This window comes from Fukomys damarensis, unplaced genomic scaffold (genome assembly GCF_012274545.1).
Source record: "Fukomys damarensis isolate Sample0158 unplaced genomic scaffold, DMR_v1.0_HiC HiC_scaffold_34, whole genome shotgun sequence".
NCBI classification, from domain to species: Eukaryota; Metazoa; Chordata; class Mammalia; order Rodentia; family Bathyergidae; genus Fukomys; species Fukomys damarensis.
Window position 1 is genome coordinate 9506429 of NW_022900946.1, and position 18748 is coordinate 9525176.

An 18748-nucleotide genomic window follows, 5' to 3' on the forward strand; every position below is an offset into this window, starting at 1 on the left:
CCTCCCAGCGACGCCGGGCGGACGGGCGGGACTTACTTCTCCGGGCCGCCCAGTCCCAGGGCAGAACTGGGAGGCCGCAGCCCGGCCGCACGCTTCGTCCCCGTTCCTGAGGAGCCTCTCCTGAAGTTACTTTGGGAAGTTGCACAGGAGGAGAAAAGTGCTTCCAGCCGCACTGCCCAGGCCTCGCTCCACCCCAGCTCCACCCCCGGGGAGTCCCCGTGGCCGCGTGGCAGTCCCGGGACAGAAGGGGCCCCTGCCCTGTGCTGCTATCGTTTTGTTTTTTTCTCAAACGCGAACTGATCGAGCCCCTACTATGTGCCCGGCGGAGATGAGGTGCTGCGAAAATTAGCAGTTGGCCAAATAGACTAGACTTCTGCCCTGCCTGAAACCTACAGCCTTGTAGATGGAGAGAATTTAAAAAGAAAAGATCTAGCCAGAACATGATGGCCCACACCTGTAATCCCAGCACTCTGGGAGGCTGAGGCAGGATTCCAAATTCCAGCCCAGCCTGGGCAACATAATGACACCCAAAATAATAATGAAAAAAGAGCTGGGAATGCAGCTCATTGTGAAGGCCCTGAAATCAATCCCCAATGTCTCACAATTAAATTAAATTAGGAGACCTCATAGCAAGACAATTATGAAAGAAACAAAACTGTATGTGGGAGAAGGTGACCCGGGTATCCTGTAGTCTGAGACATGAGTAAGGAGGAGCCTGGGAGTGATAACAGTTTTCACAACTGATTTACAGTGTGCTCTCATCACACGGTACTCACTTTTAATGCTAAGAAATGCTATGATTTTCCCCCGTATATCAGAGGTGGAAACTGAGGCCCAGGCAGGTCCAGCTTCCCCCTCAAAGTCACACAATCCTGACAGAGCTGTTCCTTGAACCCAAGCATCCAGAAAAGCCAGGGGGGCCGGATCCCCAGGGAAAGGGTCCAGAGGGTGCTCCTGCCCTGTCTGCCGGGACTTAGATCTGAGTCCTTTGTGAGGAGCTACACAGAAACCTCCATTCTGGGAGGTTTCATAACAGCAGGCACTCCCAGAAATAATCTCGGTTTATTTGAACAATCATCTTTATTTATTCACACTCATTGCACCTTTCTTACTCCTATTGCTATCTAAGAGCAAGGGTATTTGCATTAAAGAATACAAGAACCCAGCTGCCATCTGGACCCAGAACTCAGAGGGTGGCTCTGGGATTACTCCCAGGAAACCATGAGTTGAGCTATTTAATGGTAAGCAGATTTACCTTCAGATCCCATCTCCACTACTGTTAGTCTATTCATCAGGATTTTTCAGGTTGCAAGCAACAGAAACTCAAGTAGAACTACGCTATCACGTTAACTAAAAAGTCTGCAGGGCGTATATTTCAGGTACAGCTGGATCTAGGTGCTACAGTGCTATAAGTACCTGTTTTTCCTCCAGCACTTAGCTCTGTTTCCTTCTACTGCTTCCTTCCTCAACTGTGGGGACTGTACAGAGAGTGCCCATGCTCCTTCCAGCCCCCAAGGAAAGTAATGGTGCTGTGGGTAGAAGAACAGGGATGGGATATTTTGTCATGTGCAAAGGACAGATGACCTTGTTTTGATTCAACCTCCCAATCTGTGCTGGTCAGCTTTTCTGTTGCTGGGACAGTACCCCTGATACATACAACTTACAGGGTGGGAGGTTTATTTTTGGCTCATGGGTTCAGCGGTTTCAGTGCGTGGTTAGCTAACTCCAAGGCAGAAATACACAGAAAGGTATGACTGCGGAAAGATGCTCAACTCATGGCATCCAGGAAGCAGAGAACAGGAAGAGCAGAGCAGACTAGGTCTGGTCCCCAGCATCCCCAGACCTAGTCACCAAAGTCACACCTACATGGCCCACTTCCTCCAAGTAGGCCTCACCTCCTGATAGTCCATTTGGCCATGAGGTTAGTGCCCTCATGGTCTGATAATTTCTCCAGCAGCCTCTTAATTCAGCCAACTTGCCAATCAGGATTAACCAACATAGCACATCTAAAATGAGGGCAATGCTAACAGGTGGGTAGTTTTTTTCTTCTGCAGATGTCTTGCCATAAAAACTAGGCCAGTGCTCTAGATCAGAGGTAAAGAGCCACAGAGAAAATCCTGTAGGCTTATGGGCCGTACAATCTCTACAACTACTCAGGTTTGCTTGTGAGGCTCCCGAGCAGTCCTACCTGGTATTTTTGGGCCACCATAACAAAGTACTGCAAGCTGGGTGGCTGTAAACAACATAAATGCACTTTCTTGCAGTTCTGAAGCCCGGAAGGTCAAAAGCAAATGGACAGCAAGGTTGTGCTCCCTCTGAAGGCCCCAGATCAGAGCCGTGCCTTGCTTCTTCCTGGGTCCTGGATGGCTGACAATCCCTGGCCTTCCTTGGCTTGTGGCTGTGACATTCTGAGCTCTATGTCATCTTTTCATAGTCTTCCCTGTGAGAAGTCCTGGGGCCTCTGGATTCCAATACCCCTGCCCCCTTTTTATGATGATGCCAGTCGTTGAACGTAGGGCCCACCCTAACCAACGTGACTTCATTTTAACTTGGTTACCTCTGCAAAGACCCTATTTCCAAACAAGGTCACACACACAGAAATTGGGAATTGGAGTTTAAACACGCTTTGCACGGACGTGATTGAATCCTTGTCGGGGCTACCGACAACACGTTTGAATTTCATGAATTTTTCATGTGCCATGAAATAGAATTCTTCTGATTTTTTTTTTCAATTATTCAAAACGGTAAAAAAAAAAAGTTCTCAGCTTGAGGGTCGTACAAACACAGATGCTATAGTTTGCCTATAATCCATAGTTTACCGACCCCTGCCGTGGAACACAGTGGAGTAATGCTGTGGTTTAGATCAAGAATCTACTCATTGAAAACAAAACAAAACAAAAACCTTTGTCTCCTCCTGACCAAGAATATAAGCCCATTCTCAGAGCTGGGATGAGTTCACGAGGAGCTGTACCTGAATGTGATATTAGGAAGTGGGATCTGGCAGAAGATGCAGGTCATCGGGGGCATGGCCTGGAAGAGTTTATCTCCCCTCCTCAGCTCCTCCTTCCCTCTCTCTGCCTCCTGGACACCACAGTGTTGGCAGCTTTTCTCCATGGCAGGCCCTTCCACCGTGCTGTTTCTGAGTTTGAGCCTGCCAACCATGGATGGAAACTTCTGGAATGGGAGCCAAAATAAACCTCCCCCTTTCAGAGTCACGACTGCCAGATATTATGCCTCTGTGACGAGCAAGTGACTAAGACAAGCAACAGTGTAGAAAGAGCACAGGTCCTCAGGACTGCCGAGCCGGAAAGTTGCAGCAGGCCACCTGCCCAACTGTGGATGTGAAAAATAAACTGCTATTTTGGACTTGTTTAAAGGTTCTAGAAGGGCAGTACCTATTGGAGGCCCATGGATCCTCCAGCTGCCTGGAAAGGGGGACAGCGAGGGCTAAAGAATAACAGAGACTTGCATGATTTCAAAGTCTATGGATGGCCGGGAGGTCAGGGCCTCAGAGCGGGCAAAGACCCAGACTCGACATCCTAGCCAGCATTTATTGGATACACACAATTATCGGTCTCCTGTGTCGATGCAAATCTCATGCTGATGAGGGCGAGCATTCCCAGGACAGGGGGTGGGATGAGTTAAGCTGACAAGGAACTTGTCCCTTCCAGTGAAACCTTTCTTGTGTATTACTACTCGGTTCTCAAAGAACCAGGATGTCTTTGGCTGATGTTACCTCGCCTTTGAGTGCCACAACATCACAGATCATTGGGGCCTCACCTGTAACCAGAGGCAAAACAGAGTTCTGTTTCCACCTGCCATAGCCAACTCATGGTCAAGGCAACATTGGGCTTTAGATAGCTATAGTCGTACTTTAATCGTGGAATGATTTTCCCCAGAATTGATGTAGAAATGCTCTCAACACAGCACAGCTACTCACACACTCTCGACCAAGGAAATGGTCCTTCTCTGTGGAGGAAGGCTGTCTGTCAACCAAGCATCAGGAGGGTACATAACTTCACCCTGCAGCTGTGCTATTGTAACCGTCTCCTCTCTGTCTCTCTGCTTCCACTTGTGACCCCCACAATCTCTTCTTTACCCAGCAACCAGAGCGATCTTTCCAAAGCCTACAGATTGTACAGCTTCTCCGTTCAAAAACCCTACACGCTTCCTGTTGGCACCAAGCAGAATCCACAGTCCTCCCCTTGGTCCACAGGGTCCTCCTCCTGCACTCTGCTTCTCACTCACTTTGCACCATCTTCCTGTTGCTTCTACAGCCCAAGCACACACCTGCCTTTGTCCCTGCTGCTCCTTTGTCTTAGACTCTTTCCCCGACACACTCAGAGCTCAGCCCCTTCCCTCCTTCCCATCTCTGTTCAGGATCATCCTATCAGTGAAGTTTTTCTTACCCTACTCTGCTGCAAAACAGCAGCTCCTATCACTCTCTCTTCCTATACCCATTTTACTTTTCTTCGAAACATTTCCCAACTTCTGGCACATTATAGTTGGACCTCCATAGCCACGGGTTCAATGAACTGGGTATTGAACACATTTGGAAAAAAATTGCATGTGCGTTAAATGGGCAGTTTTTTTCCTTGTCTGCGTTACAGTACACCAAGTCTCTGCACTGTGTTTGCAGTGTGTCAGGTATTACAAGTCATCTAGAGATGATTCACAGGATTATACCCAGATTTATGGAGGTTCTATGCAAAGGCCATTTTACATAAGGGACCCGGGCATCCTTAGAATTGGCATCTACAAGAGGGTCCTGAGGCCAGTCCCCCTCGAATACTGCAGGATGACTGTCTATTTTATGTCCTGTACATTTACCCATCTGTTGTCGTTTTCTCGATGTAAATGCCATAAAAGGAAGCAGAGACTTTTTGCCTATTTTCATGTTCTCCGATGAACAGCCAGTCCCCAGGACAGACGGGGAGATACACTCATCCGTTTGCTTAACGACGGCTTTGCGGGTTTGGTTTCTGAGCGACACCTTGTTAAGCGTTTTCATGGTAGGAGCATCAGAGTGTCCTTACACAAGCTGGGGGCCGTGGCACCACTAGGCTGTGGGCTCACAGGACAACTGGCTTGTGTGGGATCCACGGGCAAGCAAACGTCATGCGGCGAGAGGCTGTGCCCACTGCACTTATTAACTACCCATGGCTGCTGTAACAAGTGACCGTGAAGCGGGTGTCTTCAAACAACAGAAGCGAATCCATTTACAGTTCTCAGGAACAGAAATCTGAAATCAAGGTATGGCCAGAGCTGTGGCCTCTCTGAAGGCTCTGGGAGAGGACCCTTCCTTTCCTCTTCCTACCTCACACCAGCCTCGCCTGTATCCTCATGTGGACTTCTCTGGGACTCTGTCTCCTTTTCTGTTTCATAGACAGACTCCTGTCATCAAACTTAGAGTTAGCCTGGGTAATCCTACGATCTCATCTGATGATCCTTAATTTAAAGAGTCATAACGCAAAGATCCTTAATCCAATGATGCCCGCAATTCTGTTTTCCATAGAAGGCCACACTCACAGGTTGTAGGATTAGGACATGGACATATATTTTCTTTTTCCAGGGATGCATGACCCATCCCACCTGGCTAAGTGTCTGACATGTCACTGACTAGTGCTCCCTGTAATCGGTTTCCTTAGCTCATTTTCTCTGAAGGGGTCATGGTACAAGCCTAAGAACTTGGCACTTGGAAATGTGTCAAAGCAAATTCAAGTTCATTTATTCCTCCACTGTTTACCCATATTTGGGAGTTCTTCCCAGGTGCTAAGCAGAGAGGAGTGTGAAGGGAAACAGGGTGCTCTGAGCTTACAGAATAAAGAGGTATGTAGTGTGGAGGTGGACTGAAAAATCCAACCACTGTATCTCAGATGTTTAATAATTATTTTATTGAAAATACCCTTTAATGAGTAATATTTGATAGAGGCCACTTGTATTGTTTGTAATAGTTCTGCAAATATATACTCCCAATGTGTCTGACCCAAGGGAGGAGAATGAGGATACTTAGGAAAGGAAAAGAGAAAGAAGTAACCAGCCAGGGATTTAGCTCAGTGGCACCACACCTGCCTTGCAAGCGCAAGGTCCTGAGTTCGATCCCCAGTACCGAAGAGAAAGAAGTGGCCATTTTCCACGGGAGGACAAAGCAGGGCTCATGAGGAGGCTGTGCGGAAAGGACTATCTACTTCATGTGTGTCACATGCCTCCCACAGGGCTTCCCATGTGGCATCTCGTGGGATACTTAAAACACACCAGCAAGGTGGGTGCTGTCATTAAAACCACTTCACATTTGGGGCAAGTGAGGCTGGAAGAAGCCAATGATCATATTCAAAGTCACACAGCTGGGGCTGGGTCCTCAGTTCACTTAGTCCTATGTTCACTTGGCTTCACATTGGCAAGGGTCTTAGAAGAGAACACAGGAGCATCTGGGAAGGTAAGAGAATTTCTGTCCGTGTCCATCTCCCTCATTAGGGGATGAGGTTCTTGAAGGCAGGAGCTTTGCCATATTCATCTTGGTCTCCCGGGTAACCTGTGCTATACCTGGTACTTTATAGGTTTATTGAATGAGTGATCGATCAGGAGTTTGGCCAGAAGAAATTTAGGGAAGTTGCTGCAGGCAACGGAAACAAAATGTGCTGGTGGTTGAGGAGCCTGTGGCGAACAGGATGCAGGGGCTGCTGTTGTAAAGTCTGAGGTCTGTAACTGGACGCTGTGGCTGCACCAGCCAACTCTTCACTCCTGCCCTCTCCCAGGAGTATCCTCTTCAGCAGGGGCCAGGCAGCCTGGCACAGTGGGACCACCGGCAGCGGGGACACCCCCCAGAAGCTGCTTTGCTAGTGGGGCTGGCAGTGGGGTCAGGGCAGGGAGTCCTGACTCAGACCTTTCTGGAAGTTCGGCTCAGCTTCCTCCCCTCCACTTCCCAGAGTCTTCTCAAATGAGCTGTGAGAAATGATCTGCTGATGTTTGCTTGTGTTTTTAATTTCCTGTCGGTGCTACTATGCAGGACTGTTCTGCAGCTCAGGCCGTGTGCAGCCCTCAGACACCCACTCAGGGATGTGAGCCCATTGTTTTATGGCTCAGTATCCATAAAGCACCCGTCAAGTTGATGCAGATATTTAAAAATACTCTTAAGTGACTGGACTCTCAGTAACAAGAGGGCCTGACCCTTAATTCTACTAACAGCTTCACCCGATAATGGATGATGACCAAGGGGCCCAGGTCAGTTTTCTCTCTTGAGAGTCTGGAAAAGGCAGAATTTGGAACAAAGCAGAAGTCAGCAGAAGGTATGACATGGCAAAGGCCTCAATGCCATGGAAACCGTGGTAGGTCAGAGGAGAGGGGGAAGCTGCTAGGACAGTGCTGTAGTCAGGGTGTGTAAGGGAAATAGGGTTAATATAGGGTGTATAATTTATAGGACTATTTTATAATAGTCACCCAAAAAGTCAATTGCAGAGGAGTGTAAGAGATCTAGCCGCACACCAGAGACCCAAAGAATCCAGCCGAGGGCCTGGATCCCACACAAGTTCAGCTGAAGGCCTAGAGCCCAAGACAGTGTCCTCCACAAGTCCAGCCAGAGGCCTGGAGCCCACGGCAATATCTCATGTTGGTTCATATCAAGGATCTGCACTGGGAAGGCCTGAAGGCCAGCAGAGGAAGCTAAGAAGCCTGTGCCAGTAAGGTGAAGGATCTGTGCCACCAAGCTTAGGGATCCACACTGGAGCCAGGAAGTTATGCTCACGGTGAAGATCAGAGCTCCCCTGATGAGAACAGCAGCTAATCCCAGCAACAGCAAGGACCCAAGCTCCTCCTCAAATGAGAGAATAGCCAGGCTCCCATCAGGAAAACCAATCACGAGCTTCTCCAAGAAAATCAACAGCCAATGATCTTCCCCTTCAGGTCTCTTTTACACCTTTGGCAATAATCCTCACATGGGTTTTCCATGCCCAGACCATGCTGGTTCAGTTCAGCTGGGCCTTCCAAGTTGACCATTAGTTAATCTGCCAGGGAGTTAATCAGAGAGGGAGAGGTTGACTCCAAAAATGGTGTGGACACATGAAAGCTTCTGTGGGGCATGATGACCTTTCCATCTCCTTCCGGTTTGAGTGAGCACGTGATGCCCACTGTCTTTATAATTCCCTGCTGGGTCTGAGGTCATATGAAGGTGTTTCTTCCTTGCAACTTAGTCTTGGGGGCAGGGGTGACATGGGCTTGGGGAGACATTTCCAGTTCCCTAGAAAACAGAACCCATGGGTCCAGCTTGCCTGTGAATGTATTTTTGCCTAAAGAAGCTTTGCAGTGACCAGGGTGGTTCCTCAGGCTCCAAAAAGCCTGCACAAAGCCTCTTCCAATCTAAGCAGTCAGGAAGAGAAAAACAAACCATTTCACTGATGGCTCCTGCCCATCACCTGGTCAAATTATGCCCATGGGGCACTGTGGAGAAGCCAGAGTCCCTGCAACTCCAGCCTCATCTGTGCAGACACAGGCAGATTCTCCCGATCAGTTGGTGCTTTGCAAAGGAAGTCGTCGGTCTGTGACCGGGTGGCAGCTCTGAGTCTTTGCAGCTGAGCAATGGAGCAAGCCATTGCTATGGTGTCCTGGTAGAGAAAGGCGACTAGCCAAGGCCCAGGAGTGCAGATGGGTTCAAATGAATCTGGGGTGGCATCTAAACTGGTCTCGTATCAAAGGTTTCCTGGAGCAGGGTCTGCTAAGCTGACCTTGTAGGATGGACTGGTATTTTCCAGATAAAAGGGACAGTGAAGGGAAGTGCAGGAGTCCCTTTGTGCATTGTGTGTAGCCCCGAAGAAATAAGGGAGCATGGTTTGGATTTCAGTAGGTTTGAAACACAGGGAGAAATGTCAAGGGATGAAAATGGAGAGCTTATGTATGTATCAGGATGCCTGATTAGGACGTGTTTGGCTGTACACGGGATGACCTGTCTGAGAGTGGGGTGGATCCAGGCTGGTTTAATTTGGTGGCTTTACAGTGCTGTCAGAATCCTTCCATCTTTCTGTTCCATCATTAACTTGTTCTCCTCCTGAATATTGGCTGCCATGGTTCCAAAACCTCTAGGTACTGCAACATCCATCAGAAAAATGGACCTAGCACTGTACCTGGTGCTATAGAGAGGTGGTTGTCTGCCTCTCAGGCCTCCATTTAAGAAGAAAACCTTTGCAGACGTTCCCCCACTTAGTCACATGACTACAAGTAACAGCAAAGGAAGCTGGGAAATAGTACAATAGTACCCTAAATTCCATATAGCTTGCTAAACTATGTTTTATTATTATGAAAGAGAAGCAGTGTGAATATTGGAGGATAATCTTTAGGGTTCACCACAGTGGGTAACTAACAGTATCTGCTCCATGGGCTGCTGCTGTATCAGTTCAATCCTAGTTGTCATTAATTATTTGTGCAATTACTAATGAAATGTTTGTGTTTCCAAATATATTGTAGATTTGTTCTGAGGGCAGTGACCATGTCTGTCTTATAGGCACTTAATTACTAATCATCAAATACCTGCTTGAATGATAGAATGAGTGAATCTTATTTCAGAAGTCCAGCAAAGTAGCCCTTCTTCAAGAAGGCACTTTTCCTTAGAAAATGCTCTTTGCTGGTCTCCATTTTAGAGGCCACTGTTTTTATGAGTCATGAATAATGAACTCAACATCACTCAAAGAAAGGCTTTGGTCTGGCAGAGATGAAGGAGCAAAAGAGAGCTAATGAGTCTGTAATGAAATTTAGTGCCAATAAAAGGGTTGCTATTAAATTCAAGGCCGTGAAATTTTCGGTATACACCCCACACAATTAGAGACTAACAACTCGATCCCCCACCTGCTCTAGCTCTTCCAGCTCGGGTCATTTTCTGGACACTGACTTCCTGCTGACACTGACTGGTGATGTCACAGTGAGATTTTTGACAGTCATTAAATAAATATCTGCTGGAGGACCAGCAGGGCCGCAGGGCCACAGGGCCAAAGAGACCCAGAAGTGAGTGGGACATGCAGTCATGGGGTCCAGAAAGTCACTGTCTACACAGTTAGCACTTGGGTAAGATATGAGTCCCCTGTGCGCTGTCTCCTGGGACAAGGGCTACCAGTCTTGAGCATCTCCTAGGTGACAGAGTGTGTTCTAAGTAGGCACTTCAAGTGACTTGACACAAGATAATCATATGAGGTAGGTTTTGGTTTTATCCCTATTTTATAGGTGGGGAAACTGAGGCACAGACAGGCTATATTCATTGCCTAAGATTATACCCCCAGAAATTGGCAAAGTTGGGATTCAAACCCATGCCTCCCATGCTCATAGCTTTAATCACCTCAAGTCAGTTGTTTCTGATTTCCTGGGCTCCTCTTTGCTGCTTTTCAAGGTCTGCAGTGAAAAGGGCCAAGTAAGATATATGAAGGGAATCTTTCATAAACCTCAATTTACAATGGAGTCTTATCTCACAGGGCAAAAACATTTCAAAGCCAGCACTTAGAAAAAGAAAATTGCATTTGGTTTGGAATATGCTTGCTATGTCAGGGTGAGAGTCCGGGTCACACATTCATCAAGACTCACCGAATGGTCCACATCCCGGTTTGTGCGTTTCACTGTATCTAAATTTTACTTCAGAAAACTCATTTTGGATTCTAGTGAGTGATGTGCAGGGTGAAGTATGCTGACCTCAGGAATTGATTTGGAACTGCATCAAAAAGTAAGATGTGTTGGTGAAGGGAGAGAAGGAAGTTCAGAAGGAGAAAGACGGTGAAATTAGGCATTAACGGTAGAATCCAGGTGGTGGGTATATGGGTATTCAACGTGCGAGTCTTTAAATTTCTCTTTGTGTTTGGAAAAAACTAAATATATGGTCAAAAAGGAAAAAAAAAATCCCACTTAAATTCTCTTAAGGGCTTGCCATGCTCTTAAGCACGGGTGTTTCACCTCCCACTACGTGTGGAAGTCAGATTCTTCTCCAACATCAAAACCAAAGTATCATGAGCAACTCAGCTAAGCTGAGTGAACAACATTCACCCACTGTGTAGATGCTCAGCCCCTACTCGGCTGGCTCCAAGGCAGCAAGTGGACAGCAGAGGCGTGCAGTGGAAGGGCCCGGGCCGGGGACAGCGGTTCACATCATGGTAGCCAGGAAGCAGAGAGAGAAGGGAGAAAGCAGGAGCGAAGACACTGCCTCCCAAGTCACACCGCCAGTGGCTGGCCTCTGGGACCGGGCCGTACCCCCTAACACCTCATTCAGCTCAGAACTCCTCCTGGGACGAATCCACGGGTGAGCACGGCATCTCCATGATCCAGTCACCTCCCGAGAGCCCAGCCTGTGAACACGTGAGCCTCCCGGGGGACATTCTAGGTGTAACACACAACCATGGGTCCAGCCTTGGGAGTGGATTACTGTTGGAATGGGGCAGGCTTCCTAGGAAAGGACTAACGTCCTGGAGAGCGGGCCAGCTGGCCACTCCCTGGGCTCTTGCTTCCTGTCTTGCCGTGTGACCTCTCTCTCTCTCTTTATTCCTACTTTAGGATGCTGTCAACAGCCCTCACTAGAGCAGAACAGATGCTGGCACCACACCCTTGGACCTCTGGAATGCTGGGCTAAGAAAACCTCTTTCCTTCATACATGACCCAGCACCGGGTACTTAATTATAACAACACGAAACACTAACACAGTATTTTAAGTGCTTGGTGCAGCAAGAGCCTCACAATGAGACACAGTGCAGAGCAAAGGGATGTATAAGACGATCCACCCCATTTGGAGCCTTCTCCCTCCATGTCCGTGCATTCATTTGTATGTTGCTGAATAACCACCTAGTCACGTGTCACATAACAGCGTAGTGCTCAGCAATGGACTGCAGCCACGACAGTGGTTCCGCATTGCCCGCCCGCATCCCCGCCGCCTTGGTCTGCGTAAGCCCACGCTGGTGGTCACCCAATGACACAATCACCTAACGATGTAATTCTCAGAACATAATTCCATTGTGAAGCCATGGATAACTGTCATTTAAATCAGTGGGGCTGGGGATGTGGCTGCATGGTAGGGTGTTGGCTGAACTGAGGCTTCCCGCCAACTACCGGCAGGGACTTGTTGCACGGATGGCGAGCCACACCCGAAGTGGCTGCTCCCACTGGTGGAGCCTTCAGGACACCTCGGGCCCCCTTCCTCAGAGACCCACAGCGTCGCAAAGCCCAGCCACCCAGAAGCCATTCTCCATCACCGGATGTGGTCCTTGGAATGTTACTGAGCTCCCAGCCCATCCTTTGTTAGCCTCCTAATGAAATAAATGATTCTCCTGCAGACAGGAGACGGGAGTAAGGAGAAGGTAAGTGAAAAAGACAGCTCTGATTCTGGGCTTCACCCAGAGGTGGCCTATGGCTGCAGAGCTTTCAGAATAGACACCAGGAAAGGAGTCACACACCGATGTAATAATGAACAGGTTGGGCTGAGGTGCAGCTCTGGTACAGCACTTGCCTAGCATGCTTGAGCCCGTGGGTGCAATCCCCACCATCACAAGATAACAACAGCAGGTGAAGTCTTAATCTCTCCACAGGCTGTTTTCCCATGAGGATCAAAGTGCAGTGTTTACAGATTGGCAATTTGTCTATATGAGCCTTCCAGAGACTGCACTTGCAAATGGAAGCAGAGGGCGTGGAAATGGATGGAGACTGGTGAGGCCTAGAATACCAATGTTCCTCTACGCACAAAGGGTCACACCCCGTAATAAAAACATCTTCAGCTGAAAATACTGGAAGCTAAATGTACCAAATGCACCCGACCCCCAGAACATCACAGCTGTGACTGGCTTCCAATAGAGATGCTGAGCACTTATGTTGGCCTACACTTGGGCAAAGTCATCTAACACAAGCCCGTGTTATGATAAAGTATCAAATATCTCTCGTAGTTAATTGAATCCTGCACGGTACACTGCAGAATCTCAGCTGTCCACCTTTGTGACCCTGGGACTGGCTGGGAGCTGCAGCGCTCTGCCCAGCATTGAGAAAGGGTATTCTACTGCCTGTGACTAGCTCAAGTTCACAAGGTGGCAACTGTTTGCATAGGACTGTCACCCCAGAGCACTTTTAATGTATGTGATTCCAAGTACAAGCACAGGGCAGGAAGGGGGCAAGGAAAGGAGAGAGTGCGGAAGGAGATCCGAGAGTCCCGACACAAACATCCCCAGGGAGCCTGTCTACACGGATGCCGGAGCACGAGCCTCACGGTGAGTGGGAGCAGGACTGGGCTGACGTCCTTCGGTCCATCCCAAATCCCACCAATGGGGGTCTGACTCCTCTGGCTGGGACTGCAGGGTCCCCCAAAGGTCCGAGTGTTAAAGGCTCGGCCCCCAGCTTGGTGCTACTGGGAGCCGGCAGAAGTTTTTAGGAGGTGGTGGTGATGGTGTGTGTACTTCCCAGCTCTGAGGTGAGGGGATTTGCCCTGCCACACTCCCACCATGAGGTCCACAGAGGCCCAAAGCAATGGGGCCAACAGGTCCTGGTCTGAAACCTCTAAAACTGTTAGCCAGACAGGCCTTATGACACACACACCTGTAATCCTAGCACTTAGGAGGCAGAGGCAGGAACATGACTGTGAGTTCAAGGCCAGCCTGGGCTACCTAGTGAGTGGGAGGCCAGCCTGAACTACACAGCCAGACCCTGTGTCAAAAAACAATAAATAAATTGTTAGCTAAAAAGAAGCCCTTTCTAAGTTGCTTATCTCAAGTATTTGTTACTGATACCATAACTAATGTTTGGAGATTCTATTTTTCTTCAACGGGGTCCTTGGAAATAACTTCACTGACCTCTACAGGAGAAGCTGTTGTGCTCCAGGGTAGGGACAAGTAAGCTGGAGGCAGTGCAGCCGTGTGCTTTCTAGGGAAAGTAAGGGTTCTTTCAAGGGTTCTGTTACAGTGCATGCTTTTTGCCATGCTTGCTGACTGCCAGCCTCCCCCACCCCATCCCTGTGCTGGAAGGCAGTGGAGCAGGTCTCTTACTTGCTCTGAAACCTCCGCCTTCCTTTGGAACGTGCAAGTCAATTTCACTTTCAAACCCCGTCGCTGGACAGTACAGCACCCTTTATCTGTTGGAATCCAACACACACGTCACTGTGATTTCAAAATCCTCCAGCGCTAACATCAGCCATGACCCCAGACTCCTTACTCTCCATGCTCATGACCTTTCTAGATCTCCTCCCTGCTGCCTGATTGCACTGCGGGGCTGGTGTGAACGAGGTGTCCCTCCTTGCCCACAGCGACACTGCTAGGGTCCGGGTGGCTGCGTCAGGCTGCCCTGAGGCTAATGATGATGGTGCTGAGGCCATTCGCTTGACAACAGAGCTGCCTTTGTGTACCTGGCATTGAACACAAAAGCCCTTCATCTTTCCTCCTTTGTCAGGGGGAAGCCACACTGTGAGGCGAGAAGGAGTGAATTCACCATCTTTTTATAGCCCTTTGTAAAGGTCAGGCTTTCTTTTGCAGCTGGAAGTGGCCCACGACATACTAGGTGCTTAAAAGGGATGGATTAGCAGCCCTGCCCTCGTCTCACGACTGTGCTGAGCGCATAATCTACCTCTTTTCTTGTGGGCAAAGCCTCCTGGGGATCCATTTGATATTCTTCATTTGTGACCCTGACTGAAGGACCCAGCATTGGCTTCCTTTGGGAGGCACTGTTAGTCCATTTTCCATACTGTTACAAAATACCTGAGGTGATTAACTCAAAAGGCAAGTGGCTTATTTTAGCTCACAGGTTAGGAAGCTTCAGTCCATGGTCAGTTGCTTTAGGTCTACAGAAGCAGCATATCATGGCAGAGAGCACAGAGGGGAGCAAAAGAGAAGAGGGAGGAGCTAGGGTTCCACTGTCCCCTTCGAGGACACGCCCATAATAACCCCACAATAACCCCGAAGACCTCACACTAAGCCCTGCCTCTTAAAGTTTCCACCACCCCTCAATGTACCATAACCTGGGGACCAAGCCTTTAACACGGGGGCCTCCGGGAGCAAGTGTGGATCTAAACTCTAGCAGGGGCTTTGAACAATCCCGACCTTATTCCTCTGGGAAGTGGCCGCGCCCCATCGGTACCATACCCAATATGAAACATGCATGAGGAAAAAACACAAATCTAAACCAGGCACAGCCAGCTGTAACCACACCAAGGAACAGGGCAGGCAGACAGGCACCCCTGTGTGTTCGGAGTTGTAACAGAACAGACTTCCTCACACTGTGTGGCTTTTCTTCCCCTAAGCCTAGTCTCTGTGTGTCACAGAGAATTCATTCAACACACACTGGCTCGGCAAATACAGGCTGATCCCCTACTGCTCTAGGAGCTTTGAACACACTCGGGGGAAATACACAAAGGTCTCTGCTCTTAGTGAGCTGACTTGGGCCTCTCTGTAAATTGTAGTTGGAGAGCCATAAAGTGTATGGTCCAAACTCAGATGCTCAAGACAGAAAGTGGTTGCCAAGAATAATCACACCCAGAACTAGACTAGCTCTGAGGGGTCAAAGGTCTCTGCTCTTAGTGAGCTGACTTGGGCCTCTCTGTAAATTGTAGTTGGAGAGCCATAAAGTGTATGGTCCAAACTCAGATGCTCAAGACAGAAAGTGGTTGCCAAGAATAATCACACCCAGAAATAGACTAGGACTCTGAGGTGCAAACATGGGTGTGTGTGTGTGTGTGTGTCTGTATTGGTCCATGATCTTGTCTCATGGTAGACAGAGACCAGGAAGTGGAGGTAGAAGGAGCGCGTGCTTTGGAGTTACACAGTGCTGGGTTTGAACTCCAGCTCACACCATTCATCCATCCAATTTTCAGGCTCTCCAGGTGATAAAGATTAAATGAAGCAACACTGGAAAACTTTTCTTCCTACAAGTAGTAGAGGCCTAGCAAATATTAGTATGGTCTCCATCCACTACCCACCCAGCTTTACTAGATTTGAAAGCTACCTTTTATTGTTTTTTAAATTTTATTTATTTTTAACATTGAAAGAGGGTCTTGCTAAGTTGCCAAGCTGTCCAGGCTGGGCTGAAACTTAAGATCCTCCTGCCTCAGCCTCCCAGAGTGCAGAGATTACAGATGTGCCCCCAACACACCCAGCTTACTTGGATTTGCAAGAAACAAATCAGTTAAACAGCTACAGGAAAGTCTCCACTGAATGAGATTGATGGGGAAATCCTAAAAATTGCAGTAACTGCTAAGTCCTTTTTATATGCACAGGTTGGCAGATATTTTTTGTAAAGGATCAGAGAGTATGTGCGATTTTGCAGTCATATGGACTCTGCCACAGCTGTTCCACCATTGTAATGGGAAAACAATCATACACACCTAAATGAATGAGCACAGCTATGTTTCAATAAAACTTTATTTACAAAAGTAGACCAGCTGTACTTGGCCCATGACCATCATTTGCTGATGCCCAGAGATATAAACAAACCTTGGCATATCAGTGGAGCTATATAGTGAGAGTGACTCTATACACACTGCCCTTCATCTTCATTTCCCCCGTTACTATATTTCTTGGAGAAATTTCCGTGTGACAACAAACAGAGCCACTGCAGTCTTCTTAATGGCTGCAGAGCAATCCCTGGTACGGCCCCATCTTGATTTTTTAATTGGTCTCTTCCTGGCATGTCCCGGGGTCCCTAATAATCTTGCTATTGCAAATATTCTTGTGTGCATGCTATTGATGAACCTCCCAAATACGAAGCCATGTGAGTCAAGGACCCCGAAAGCCTCCTCCACCCCATGCTCAGCTCCAGCCACCCATGCATCCCGGCTTTGAGCACAAGGCTAAAAGAGGGAACCCAGAGGCAGCGCGTGATTGAACTGCCTCACTGGGTCAGCTGTGCTTTCTAAGGTCCGCCTTCCAGATCTCGGCATCATTCCTTCACACCTTTCCAATCTGAAGCAGAAATCTGAATTTGGAGCTTCCTAGGGCCAGAGTATGACTGCTATTATAGCCCAGGATTGTTACAGTGGTGCTATGGTCACCAGGGACCCAGAACCTTTCTATAGTCTTCATTACCATCAGCAGAGGGCTTTCATCTTCAAAGATGTCTCTTGTACCCTAATAATTCCTGGAGCTCCAGCCATCACACCCCTATCTCAGGCGGGAAGCAACTGGGAGAAGGAAAGAAAAGCCAGTGCCGTGTGCCTGCCCCATTTCTAAAGAGCTGTCCTGGACATTCCACCTAGGAACTTCTGCTTGTATTTCACTGACCGCAATGAGTCACACGGCACAGCCAGTTTCAGGTGTGAATGAGACAACACTGGCTGCCTGGAGCCCGGCTTGGAGGCTGCGGCATCAGAAAAAAAGACGATGGTGGCCAATACTTGGGTAGCAATGGGCTTGCAGAGAAAATGGCAGGGTTTGAGTTTTTCCGTTTGTTTTTTTTTTTTTTTAACTTGACAAAACTTCCAAAGAACAAAGTTGTTTATTGGTTCCCCTTTGCAAAGTACAAAGATGAAAGAATGGGAAGTAGAGGGAAAGGTTCCCTGTTCCTGATTCCAGCCCTGCAGGACAGACACCTAGCAGCGGTGGGTGGGCAGCCCGCGCCCTCTCCTGCTGCTGTGGAAACGGCGTGTGGATACCGTCACACTGCATGGGACTGCGTGGGTATGGAGGGGCCCAGGCTGTTCCTTCTTAAGGTGGGCTCTTCCCAACCCCTCCGATGCAGACAGTTTAAAGAATGGATGTCCAACCTTTTGGCTTGCCTGGGCCATGGAAGGTGAAGAGGAATTAATTGTCTCGCTCTACATATAAAATATATAATGTAGTTAATGGGTGGGGTACAGTCAGAAACTATGGTGCGTATTACATTTTTTTATAACTTATCAGAATAAAAGGCACATTATCATCAAAACCCCTCCAAACCCCGCCCCACCGAACGCACCAATGCCCTCACTCGCGCCATCCCGGAGCAGCTCTGGCAGCCCTCCTTCCTGAGTATCTTCAGTTGCACGGTCGTGGCTGCCTGGATGCCCTGAATCGGTCACTTTGACTCTGAGGAAGAGCTGGCAAGTTGCGCAGTGTCAGATGCGCTGAAGAAGGTGGATGAGGGTGCGGGAATGTCTTTAGGAGCCTGCCCTTCTGTTGGACGGCACTCGGCAGAAGCATATTTTTTACCACAAAGCAGGAAGTCCCAGGAGATGGAACCTTCGGCCTTAGCTGTCACCTACTTTTTGTATCTTTTTTTCTCTGCCTCTTTCTCCACCTCTCATCTTTCCTCTGCCTAGGTCTGATTTTGGCTAATGACCTTTCATAGAAAAATACCAGATGGAGCCAGGGATGGTGGCTCATGCCTGTAATCCCAGTACTCTGGAAGGCTGAGGCAGGAGGATTGCAAGTTCAAGCAGTACATTGAGGCCTTGTCTCAAAAACGGGTGGGGAACTGGGATGTAGCTCAGTGTGAAAGCCCTGGATCCAATTTGGAGCACAGAAATATCAAAAGCCACTGCAGATTATTTTCCTTTGAGCATTGTCTCATCCCCCAATAAACACTTAAGAGGTTAGCACCACCCTTCTTTCTCACCTTCAGTAATGTAGAGGTGTGAAATATATTTTATGTTCATATACTTTGATCGATACCAGTAACTTTCTACATCGTAATTTCACATGAATATAATCTCCACCTAATGCAAATATTTCTATGAGCCTTCTGACGTGTCAGTTAACTCATAACAAAATGGTGCACACATGAACGGGAGGAAGGGTGGTGATTTCCATGAGCCCTGGATGTTCCTTCAAAGACCTCTCTGCTTGCCAAG

The 18748-nt window shown here is 48.3% G+C and overlaps 1 protein-coding gene and 1 long non-coding RNA gene across 3 annotated transcripts in view; one reads left to right on the top strand and one right to left on the bottom strand.

Moving 5' to 3' along the window:
• Positions 1-5011, bottom strand: part of Itpripl2 (ITPRIP like 2) — a 9314-nt gene extending 4303 nt beyond the window's left edge. The window contains exon 1 of the mRNA XM_010631632.2: positions 4831-5011. Within this exon, the coding sequence (XP_010629934.1) occupies positions 4831-5011 (181 nt within the window). The remainder of the gene's footprint in view (positions 1-4830) is intronic.
• A 4941-nt stretch (positions 5012-9952) lies between these two features.
• LOC104867314 lies at positions 9953-12330 on the top strand. Of its 2 annotated transcripts, none has more exons than XR_781730.1 (3): positions 9953-10173; positions 11022-11319; positions 11515-12330. It is a non-coding gene; the product is annotated as an uncharacterized LOC104867314 (long non-coding RNA). The 2 variants fall into 2 exon arrangements; XR_781731.1 differs by having other exon boundaries at positions 9953-10047.
• Positions 12331-18748: the final 6418 nt, after the last annotated feature.